This window comes from Nomascus leucogenys, chromosome 3 (genome assembly GCF_006542625.1).
Source record: "Nomascus leucogenys isolate Asia chromosome 3, Asia_NLE_v1, whole genome shotgun sequence".
NCBI classification, from domain to species: Eukaryota; Metazoa; Chordata; class Mammalia; order Primates; family Hylobatidae; genus Nomascus; species Nomascus leucogenys.
The window spans coordinates 41,254,543-41,266,828 of record NC_044383.1 but is presented as its reverse complement, the minus strand read 5'-3'; the positions used below and the strand labels follow the sequence as shown (position 1 = coordinate 41,266,828).

At 39.7% G+C, this 12,286-nt stretch overlaps 1 protein-coding gene across 1 annotated transcript in view; it reads left to right on the top strand.

Annotated features, from left to right (window-relative positions):
* The window catches only part of MARCHF5 (membrane associated ring-CH-type finger 5), a 63,538-nt gene that overhangs the window by 39,728 nt on the left and 11,524 nt on the right, over positions 1 to 12,286 (top strand). Inside the window, exon 3 of the mRNA XM_003255221.4 lies at positions 10,283 to 10,413. Within this exon, the coding sequence (XP_003255269.1) occupies positions 10,283 to 10,413 (131 nt within the window). The remainder of the gene's footprint in view (positions 1 to 10,282; positions 10,414 to 12,286) is intronic.

Below are 12,286 nucleotides of genomic sequence, written 5' to 3'. Positions count from 1 at the left end.
GCCAGGCTGGTCTTAAACTCCTGACCTCAGGTGATTCACCCACCTTGGCCTCCGAAAGTGCTGGGATTACAGGCATGAGCCACCACGCCTGGCCCTTCATTTAGTCTTTTGTAGCTCTCACTGGTATACCTTCTTGTGAGGCAAATGACTAGGATACCTTCAGAATAAGAGTTTCTTTTGTTTACTGCTGGATCATGTTTGGTCTTGCTCCCTAAGTCTTAAAAGTAGATTAGTTTTAAGAAGTATTCTTCAACAGTGTGAGGCTTTCTGGGTACACACTGTATATGAATACAAGTAGCTGAATTACAGGTCCAAAACATAACTATACAATCTTTTTTTAAAAGGAGGGGAGGATAACTGCTCTTTATCAAGAGAATCTAAATTCTCTTGATGTCTTCATTTTCTCTTTACATTTCCATATTTCTTGGTTCCATTGACTCCTTCCTTTGCTCTTTGTCCTGGATCTTTAAGGAAAAGGGCACCTATTCTTTATTTCTCACCTGAGGATTTCCTGAAATTGTCTTATTTTTATTCCGGAGCTGTATACCACAAGTTTTTTCTCAGACATCTCCTGTCTTTGATTATGCCTTCTACTCCACTGTCCTATAATGTTTAACATTGTTTGCCATTTTGGGGTGACCATACAGTTTAGAACTGGAAGAAATTATAGCTGACACAGATTGTTACTACATCACATTAAGTACTAAGAGCTTCATATGAATTATTTTAATTTTTACAAAAACTCTGATATACACAACACCTTCATTGTACAGATGCAGAAATTCAGGCCCAGAGATGGCACTTTGTCCCAATTCACACAGCAGACCCAACCTAATCCTTACCCACCTTGTTTTGTTACAGCCTAATGAGCCTAATACACAACCTTCTCATATACAGGGAAGAAGAAAATTCAGTGGTAATGTCAGGTTACCTTCCTCAGGGTAATGGCTGCCTGAAGTTTATAACTCATTGTTCTTTTCTAAAATACAGTTTTTCTTATTAATAAGAACAATTATATTATCATCATGGAAAATGTGAAAAGCATACATATGTTTAAAGAAAAAAAAGACAATGTGTTATATAGTTAACTGGCATATATGTAGTATGTGCATAATTAGTGCTGCCAGCTGTTTTTATGTGTTAATAAAGGATGATTTGTGGTGGTGGTGGTGGTGGTGATTTTTTTCAGCAAAGTCTTTCACTTCCAGTTAGAAGGCTCTTCTTAGCATGCCCTGCTTGGTTTTACCTTGATTCAGTTGTGCTTTTTCTTCTTCACTTGGAATTGGCCTTCTTTTCACATCAGAGACTTCAAGTTTAGGTCAATATTCATTTATTTAAAAAAAACAAAACAAACAGCAATTTTTAAAAACTCTTTGTATCCTTACCCCCCCATAATCTTTACCTAAAATTTTCTTAACATTTATCTCTATAGTTTGTACCATACTATCATATCTTTATTAATTTTGCCTTAGAAGTTTTCAGTTGTTTTATGTATATTGTTTGTCCCTAACTAGATTGTAGACTCCTAGAGGGGGCAGCAGCTAGTGTGTTAAATATAATTTACATTTATTTTAACACATAGTAAAATGTGTTTACAATAGATGCTTAATAAGTACTTAGTAGTTGACCTTACAGCTCACAAGTATTCTGTAGGCTATTATTTTATGAGTATAAATTTAAAATTTCCCTTGGCATAAATTATGTAATCATAAGGAACTACTGTGGTGATCGTCAGTGATTAATCATGGAAATGCAATATATGAATACATAGATATAGCATATATAACTATGTACCATATATAGTTTTATATATAATCACATATATAATCATATATATATATATATATGTATATATATAATCACTCATCTGCTTTGACCTTAAGTCTTTTATTCTTCAGGGTTGTTTGGGTTAGTTGGTTTGTTTGTGGGTCTTTTTTTTTTTTTTTTTTCTTTTTTTGGTCAGATACTATTTTGGACCAGGCATGGTGTCTCATGCCTATAATCCCAGCACTTTGGGACGCCAATCACTTGAAGCCAAGTGTTTGAGACCAGCTGGGACAGCATAGCAAGATACCATTTCTACAATAAAATACATGTAATTAACTTAGTTATCTAAAAAGTTGTCCAAGAACATATCCCTTCTTTACAATCTAATGATTAACCTTTTGTTATTAAGCAAAGTAACTTACAGCGTAAGTTTGCAGGGTGTTTGTTCTTACATAAAGATGGTAAAATCTCAAACTACCAGCAGAGGAGTCAATCAGAGATGAAACTTACATAAGCGACTTGTCTGGGGCTCTTGGACCTAGCCTCCAAAGTGTAGTGTTTAAAACAGTGGGGAATGCTAGAGAAAGAGGTAAAACTCTTTACTATCTCATTAGGATTCCCCATACTTATTTTTATTTTTTTGTTTTGTTTTGTTTTGTTTTGTTTTGAGACGGAGTTTGGCTCTTGTTGCCCAGGCTAGAGTGCAATGGCGCGATCTTGGCTCACTGCAAACTCCACCTCCTGGGTTCAAGTGATTCTCCTACCTCAGCCTCCCAAGTAGCTGGGATTACAGGCACACACCACCATGCCCAGCTAATTTTTGTATTTTTAGTAGAGATGGGGTTTCACCATGTTGGCCAGGATGGTCTCAATCTCTTGACCTTGTGATCCACCTGCCTCGGCCTCCCAAAGTGCTGGGATTACAGGCGTGAGCCACTGCGCCCAGCCTCCCACATACTTTTAATCAAGTTTGTTGTATTACTTGATATCTTCAGTAAAATTCACATTTGTTGGCTTGGGACCATATAATTAATACTTTCTTTTTTTTTTTTTTTCCTTAAAATGTCCATTTAACAACAGATTAAGTCAACTACTGGCCACAGAGTACTGTGGCTAGGTCCTGTGCCATTATATTCCAGTGCCTTGTAGAACAGGCCGAAGTGCCCCATACTGCCAAGTACCATGTGCTGAGATAGCTGTGGCCTAGAGGGTCCTTGAGAGTGATGCCAATCATCATTAAAAAGCATTTTTTAAGCACCTATCTGTACATGGTTCTGTCCTAGGCACTGTACAAAACGAGTTAAACAGACATGGCCCTTGCCCCCTGGGAGTTTTCAGTCTAAGATGATGCTGACATGGACAGACATAAAGGATATTGAGACAACTGAACAAACATTGAACAAGAACATAAAGTACTAACATTATGCACAAGCAAAGGGGTAAGTGTATTTTGTGGGGTAGTATGTAAAGGAAGCCCCATGGGACATAGACAGGGTGGGGTAGTCAGCCTCTGTCAAGTTAGGTTAGTCTTTGCTGAGAAGTTGGATTTTTATACAGATTTAATCAAAGTAGGGACAGGACATTCCAGACATGTAGCAAAAAGACTTGGAGCAAGGATAAAAGTTTATATTGTTAAACTGTCAGTGGCCTCAAAAATCTGTGCTTCTGGATGGCTCTGAAAATGGGATTGGTGTCTTAGCTTTAGGAAGTTGCCATTTGAGGGCCGGGTGCAGTGCCTCACGCCTGTAATCCCATCACTTTGGGAGGCCGAGGCGGGTGGATCATTTGAGACCAGAAGTTCTAGACCAGCCTGGGTGACATGGCAAAACGCCATCTCTACTAAAAATAAAAAAATTAGCTAGGTGTGGTGGCATGTACCTGTAGTCCTAGCTACTTGGGAGGCTGAGGTGGGAGAATCGCTTGAACCTGGGAGGCAGACGTTGCTGTGAGCTGACATTGCGCCAGTGCACTCCAGCCTGGGCTATAGAGCGAGACTCTGTCTCGAAAGAAAGTTGGCATTTGAGTTTGGTCTAGGTCGAAATCAGTTCAATGCAAAGCAAAAAGCGAACAGAAAAAACATGGGAGCTTGAATGGCTTCTGTGAGCAGTCTGTCTTGCTTGTTGAATCTCTTTTATGAATTAGTGGCCACTTAACAGAAGAACTTATCTTCTCAGGAACTTATACCAGGTTGTCTTATAAAGTACCTGTTTATGCTCATTAAATCATGTTCTGTGTTAGAAACTTTTGCACAACAAAGTATAGAATTATGTTTCTCTGCCAGTCCAGGTGCATTGGTATTTACAACTAATTGATCACAACCAGTTACATATTTCTTTGTTTCTTCTCCACTCCAACAGCTTCACTTGACTAGCCTCTAGGAGTGCTGGGTGTTATTTTAAGCAATGCCAGCAAATGTTGAACATTAAGTATTACCTACCTGCCCTTCAATCATTGACTTCTTAACTTCCAAGGTGTACCTTTAGCAGCCAAAATATAAATTTTAATTTATATTACAGTGGCAGCAAAAATCTACTTTTGTTTGTTATGTCTGCCAGACGAAACTGATTACTTCTTTTTTAGTAGACATTGACTTACAAGCCCCAGTAGTTCTTAGCTCACTTTTTTATGTCATTCACGTCTGAAACGTGAAAACTTGAATTTACCCAAAATATTAGGGTGTAGTTGTTCTCTTTACAAAAGCCTCTTTATTATACAAAAGAAGTAATAGTTTCCCTGCTAATTGCAAGCTTCTCTGGTGCCCTTTAATAAATTTTCATAACTTAATATTTATACAAAGCTTCAGTTGCCATTCATTATGTAAATACAGTGCTATTAGAAACATAAGTGTTGAGGCCCACTAAGGCATTAAAAATTCAATAATACCTTTTGAAAATATTGAAACTTTCTTACGCCCTTATATATTTGACTTGTAAGGTACATTTATTATAGTTCTTCCTCTCCACCGGAATTAAGCTTTTCAAAGGCTGCTGTCTTGCCTTTTTCCACTTCCCATAACTTTTTGTGGTGTAATCTGACAGCAATAAGAATCTAGTAACTGTTGCTTTTTTCCTAAGTTTACGACCCCTGGCCCCAAGTCATGAGATGGTAGCACATAAATTTCATAGGAAGAGTATGAGTTAGAGACTGTCCTCCAAAAGATTTCAGTGATTGTCGTTACTCACCAAGTAGCTTGACACATAATCTTTAGCTCTCAGAAATACCTCCCCTGGGTGGCAGTTTATTATTCTAATGGTATGCTTAGCACTAGGCATTTATCTTTTCTTTTAAATATTAAGCTAATCTTAGACTAGTGTCTGGAAAAGCCTTAAGAGATTTAGACAAAGTAAACTTAAGAGAAAAGCCAAGACAGAATTTTGTCAGAAAAACTAGAATTAGGTGCTATAAAATGCAACGTATGCCTCCATTTTGTCTGGTACATATTTTGCCTATAACACAAGAGATGAGTAGAAAATTTCCAAAGAGGAAATATGAAGATTTTTTTTTCTTATTCAAAAGAATTCACACCCAATGATTCAGGAAGAAAATTGAGCTTGTTAGAACCTTCTGAGATCTTCTGAGGAAAAACAAGAAAAACAATTCAAACATCTATAGGTTGTCACTGTTCATGATAGATAAAAGTAATAGTGATGGGTTATATTTTAGGAATTATGCTTTCATTCAAGTATTTGAATTTTTTTAAGGAATTATATTGCTTTACTCCATCAGTAGGTAGTTCCAAGTACAAGACAATTCAGTTCAACAAATGATTGAGAGTAGTAGGAACTTGGGGTAGATCAATGATCAAAACAAAGATCATTTTCCCTTTGGAGGTTTGTTTTTGTTTTTTGTTTTTTGTTTTTTTGAGACGGAGCTTCGCTCTTGTTGCCCAGGCTGGAGTGCAATGGTGCCATCTCAGCTCACTGCAACCTCTGCCTCCCAGATTCAAGCGATTCTCCTGCCTCAGCCTCCCGAGTAGCTGGGATTACAGGCGCATACCACGACGCCCGGCTAATTGTTTGTATTTTTAGTAGAAACGGGGTTTCACCACGTTAGCCAGGCTGGTCTCAAACTCCTGACCTCAGGTGATCTACCCACCTTGGCCTCCCAAAGTGCTGGGATTACAGGTGGGAGCCACCGCGCCCAGCCTGGAGCTTATTTTCAGATGCAAAAATCAGCACCTTTCTGTAAAGAACCAGACAGTAAATATTTTAGACTTTGCATGTGCCCATGTTCCAATAAAACTTAATTTACAAAAACAGGCAAATGTCTGAATTTAGCATACAGGCCCTAGTTTCCCAACCTCTGTTACAGTAAGTGGAAACATAATTAATATGTAAATTAGGGTATGTTATGTGATAAGTGCTTTGGAAAAAAGAAAAATAGAGGAAGGTAATCAAATGGGGAGTGTGATGAAGTGGGGGTTCGTAGGGTGGGCTTCATTGAGGTCAAGAAGAGGAAGGGGCATGGTAGCACACACCTGTAGTCTCAGCTACTCAAGAGGCTTAGATGGGAGGATCACTTCAGCCAGTAGTTTGAAGCCAGCCTGGGCAATATAATAGTGAGACTCCATGTCTAAAAAGAAAAAGAAAAAAAGAGAAAGAACCAGTAAAGTAGACTGAAAATTGAGTAGTGAAATAGAAAGAGAAATGAGAGATGTTCTGGGGTTGGCCCAGTGGCTCACTCCTGTAATCCCAGCACTTTGGAAGGCCAAGGTGGGCAGATCGCTTGAGCCTAAGAATTTGAGACCAGCCTAGGCAATGTGGCGAAACTTCATCTCTGCAAAAAATACAAAGGTTAGCCAGGCGTGGTGGTGCACACCTGTAGTCCCAGCTACTTGGGAGACTGAAGCAGAGGACTGCTTGAGCCCAGGAGGCGGAAATTAGAGTGAGCCAAGATGATGCCATTGCACTCCCGCCTGGGTGACAGAGTGAGACTCTGTCTCAAAAAAAAAAAAAAAGTTCTGGATAGGCCAAAGAAGAGGAAAACTGAGATTAGATTTGGCTAAATGGAGGTTGTTAGTGACCTTGATAAGCAGTTTTGGTAGAGTGGATTCAAAACTAAGGAGAGAGATAGAGGGCCGGGAGCAGTGGCTCACACCTGTAATCCCAACATTTCGGGAGGCTGAAGCGGGCGGATCACCTGAAGTCGGGAGTTCAAGAGCAATCTGACAAACATGGAGAAACTCTTTCTCTACTAAAAATACAAAATTAGCCGAGCGTGGTGTCACATAACTGTAATCCCAGCCACTCAGGAGGCTGAGGCAGGAGAATTGCTTGAACCCAGGAGGCAGAGGTTGCAGCAGTGAGCCAAGATCATGCCATTGCATTCCACCCTGGGCAACAAGAGCAAAACTCCGTCTCAAAAAAAAAAAAAAAACCAAACATACAATTCTTCTGGGGAATTTTGTTGCAAAAGGAACAATGAAATGAAGCAGTGGGGCAAAAAGGCTCGAGAAAAGAATTTGGTTTTAATTTTTTTTTTTAACACAGAAGAAATAATAGCATGTTTGTTTGATGAGGATCCAGTAAAGAGTAGGGAGAAATTATGTAGGAGAGTGGGAGAGAATTGCTGGAGCTGTGGTTTTGAGTTGGTGAGGGGATAGGATCGTCTAGTGCATAAGTGAGGGGATTGACTTCAGATAGGTGGAATATTGGTTGATGGGTACATGTGCTGGAGAGCGTCGGTAAATGTTCTCTTACAGCTTCAGTTTTCTGATTAAAAAATTACCAGGCCAGGCATGGTGGCACATGCCTGTAATCCTAGCACTTTGGGAAACTGAAGTGGGAGGATTGCTTGAGTCTAGGAGTTCCAGACCAGCCTGGGCAACACAGGGAGACCCCATCTCTACCCAAAAAAAAAAAAAAAAAAACAAGAAAAAAAATTTAAATAAATAAAATTAGCCAAGCATGGTGGTGCACATCTGTAGTTCCAGCTACTTAGGGGGCTGAGGTGGGAGGCTCGCTTGAGCTGGGGAGGTCAAGGCTGCAGTGAGCCATAATCATGCCACTGTACTCTAGTGTGGGTGACAGAGCAAGACCCTGTCTCAAAAAAAAAAAAAAAATCGAATTATCAACAATACGAAGGTTGAAGTGCTGAGGTTTTATATATACTTACGGTCTTTAACTTCTACTACCAGCATTTGAGGGATCTTTGGTGACTGAGATGACTTTTATTGTGCTTTCTGAAGGAGTTATAAACTTAACCCAGCAAATTTGTATGTTTTGAGAATTCAGCACTATATTCTGAGATTAAATAATGATGCATGTAATAATGCCTGTGGCACGGCACACAGTCTCATATAGACCCTCAAGAAATGCTAACTGTTTATTAGAGGATGTAGAGTTGGTGTGCACTAAATTAGACTTATTTCATCTCTCTGGTCCCAAAAGATACCTTATCATTGTTTTAAATGTTATGTAAGTTAGAGCTTGACAGTAATAAATATGCTATACATATTATAAATGACAGGTCCTTTGACATCTCTTCTAATGTTCTCTCTACTTTACAATGTATAGTCTGTCTTCATACAGTGACATAGCGATATTATTGGCTCCAGTGATCAGCAGGGAGTCTTGATCAGAGGCTCCATAGATGGATGCTTTGTTCTTACATGTTTAATTATTTTATCATCAGAGTCCTATGTTAATTTATTTGTATAGGGAAAATAAACTTTTTGTGTATAGCATCTACCTTTAGATTATAAGCTCCCAGAAGGTAGGTAATAATTCTTACACATTTCTAAGAAGTTTTCGTATTTTTTTGGTAGCTCACACACACCTGTAATCTCAGCTACTCAGGAGGCTGAGACAGGAGAATCACTTGAACCCAGGAGGCGGAGGTTGTAGTGAGCCAAGATTGCGCCACTGCACTCCGGCCTGGGCAACAAAGCAAAACTGTCTCAAAAAAAAAAAAAAAAAGTTAAAAATTAAATTAAAAAAATAAACTTAGGGCCAGATGCAGTGACTCATGCCTGTAATCCCAGCACTTTTGGAGGCCGAGGTGGGTGGATCACCTGAGATCAGGAGTTCGAGACCAACCTGGCCAACAGAGTGAAACCCCATCTCTACTAAAAATACAAAAATTAGTTGGGCGTGGTGGCGCACGCCTGTAATCCCAGCTACCTGGGAGGCTGAGGCAGAAGGATCACTTGAGCCCAGGAGGTGGAGGGTGCAGTGAGCCAAGATCCCGCCATTGCACCCCAGGCTGGGTGACACAGTGAGACTCCATCTCAAAAATAAATAGCTGGCCGGGTGCAGTGGCTCACACCTGTAATCCCAGCACTTTGGGAGGCTGAGGCGGGTGGATCACCCTGAGGTCAAGAGTTCGAGACCAACCTGACTAACATGGTGAAACCCCGTCTCTACTAAAAATACAAAAATTAGCTGGGCATGGTGGCAGACGCATGTAATCCCAGCTGCTCAGGATGCTGAGGCAGGAAAATCGCTTGAACCCAAGAGGCGGAGGTTGCAGTGAGCCGAGATCGCACCATTGAACTCCAGCCTGGGCGACAGAGTGAGACTCCATCTCAAAAAAAAAAATAAAAATAATAAATAAATAAACTTAGATATTCAGTTATATTTGGCCTTTAAATCAGGGCTGAGACCCTTCCATTCTTCTGGAAAATTCTGGAGCTAAATTATACTGGGCTTAGTGGCAGTCAGAATACCTCCAAATGCTGCTTTTCCAAATAACTTTCAGAAGGAAGTAGTAGTCAGATTTCAGAGTAAGCATATAATAATAGAATATAATTGGCACATACAGCTGTTGGAATGCTATAAAAACTGGCTTCATAATCATAAAAAGAAATTTGTTAGAGAATAACATTCAATTAAATATAGCATATTGAAAATCAAAGAGAGATAAATTGACTTTATATAAATACAAGAAAATGGCCCTGGTTACCTTTATATACTGTATCAAGGTATACAGTGAGTGAAGTCAGAGAAATGATATTCTTACCAAATATGAGAGAATCTAATTGTTGCCAGGAATTTGATGGAAAAAGCAAGCTGAAATGACCATTTCAATCTGCCGTGGTCAGTACGATTAAGAGACGAAAGTGAGAGGACTATTTCTTTTATAAGAAGCAACTATATTTGAGACTCTAATTTTAGGTTCAATAATAGAGATAATTTGAGGAGGCTGTTTACGAGAATTTATGAAGTAATATTTAGCTATTTGTGCAAATGACTGAGAAATTCAGTTCCCATCAAATTTATAACAGTTATTTCTAAAGCATCAAAACATCCAACTTCATGAAAGTATTTTAGGCTGAGTGTAGTAGCTCATGCCTGTAATCCCAACATTTTGGGAGACCAAGGCAAGAGGATCACTTGAACCCAGAAGTTTGAGGCTATAGTGAGCTATGATCATGCCACTGCACTATAATCTGGATGACAGTGAGACTCTGTCTCTTGTTGGGGGGAACATATTTTAGATCTATAGAAAATATCAAACAAGTCATTTTAAAAGTTCACCCTGTGTTGAACCTTTACTTCTTTTCTTTGTGTTATAGGTCCAGTGGTTTACGTCTTGGATCTTGCAGACAGACTGATCTCAAAAGCCTGTCCATTTGCTGCAGCAGGAATAATGGTCGGCTCTATCTATTGGACAGCTGTGACTTATGGAGCAGTGACAGTGATGCAGGTTCACTATTTTACCTATATAGTGATATTACTTGGTGTGAAGATCTATTAAAACATTTTTTGTTAGACATTTAAAAGTGTATTATTTTGAATAAGAAATAACATTCTCATGTTCTTTCTAAATGTTACTTCCCCCACTTTTTCTTTACCCAATAAGGAGCATATTATAGCTGTATCTCCCTTTTTTCATAGTGAATCTTAAAGATCATTTCATATGAGTATGCAGAAATGTGCTTAACATTCTATCTATAGAATTATAGCCATTTACTAATCAACTTGTCTCTTGTGGATAGATGTTTAGTTAGTCCAATATTTTGCTATAAAAACAATGCTGCATAGCTTGCAATCCCAGCACTTCGGGAGGCCGAGGCAGGTGGATCACCTGAGGTCAGGAGTTCTAGACTAGCCTGGCAAACATGGTGAAACCCCATCTCTACTAAAAATACAAAAATTAGGTGGGAGTGGTGGCAGGCTTCTGTAATCCCAGCTACTCAGGAGGCTGAGGCAGGAGAATTGCTTGAACCCAGGAGCCGGAGGTTGCAGTGAGCCAGGATCACACCACTGCACTCCAGCTTAGGCAACAGAGCGAGACTCCATCTCAAAAAAAAACAGTGCTACATAGAACTTGGATAAGTGGTCAAAAATAAAAATTAAAAAAAGAAAAGAAAAACAGTGCTACAATCAGTAACTGCTGCTGAATATTAGAGAGACATAAATTTCAAAATTTAGTCCCAAGCCCTTGACTCTTCTTTTTATACCTTCTTCTTAAAGATTTCCAGCTATCAACTTAGTTTTTTTGTGTGTTCAGGTCTTTTGTCCTGTTCTTTCTCAAAACCAGTGCTGCAATGATCTCTTGTGACTTCACACTCAAAATTATTGAAATCAAACTTGTCATTTCTTCCATTTGAAACCTAAATTTATTCTCCGTCATCATTCCTTTGTTTCTGTTTCTATTTTCCCATCTATAGTTTACATCTTTTTTTTTTTTTTTTTTTTTTTTGAGACAAGGTCTTGCTCTGTATAGCCCAGATTGGGCATGCAGTGGCACAATCATGGCTCACTGCAGCCTCAACTTCCTGGGCTCAGTCATCTGTCCACCTTAGCCTCCCTAGTAGCTGGAACTACAGGTGTGTGCCTCCACACCGAGCTACTTTTTTCTAAGGATGGTGGGAGGGGTCTCACTATGTTGCCAAGGCTGATCTCAAACTCCTGGGCTCAAGTGATCTTCCCGCTTCAGCCTCCCAAAGTGTCCCAAAGTGCTGGAGGTACAGGTGTGAGCCACCACACCCAGCCCATCCTACATTTTTAGAATTACATTTGACTCTTCACCTCCTTCAATACTCCCCACAAACCGCCCCCTGACAAAACAAAGTCTTACTCTGTCACCAAGGCTGGAGTACAGTGGCGCAATCAAGGCTCACAGCAGCCTTACTCCTGGGCTCAAACGATCCTCCTGCCTCAACCTCCCAAGTAGCTGGGACTACAGGCACACACCACTATGCCCAGCTAATTTTTTATTTTTTGTAGAGATGGGGTCTTGCTGTGTTGTACAGACTGGTCTCAACCTCCTGGCCTTAAGTGATCCTCCCACCTCAGCTTCCCAAAGTGCTGGGATCACAACCCTAGTGAGCCCATCTGGCCTAGTCTATTTTATAGCCTTTATTCAGTCCACTGACCAAATCCAAGCAGTTTTTCCATTTTGATATGTCTTGTATCTGTGGCTTCCTTTCCGCAGTCTTTACCACCTGACTTCTTGTCACTTCATCATACCTGGATGGCTAAAGGACCTTCTTGGTTTATCTGACTTCATGTTCTTCTATCAATCCATCCTTCCAAATGAATCCTCTTAAAATAGTACCTTCAAATTCTTACTC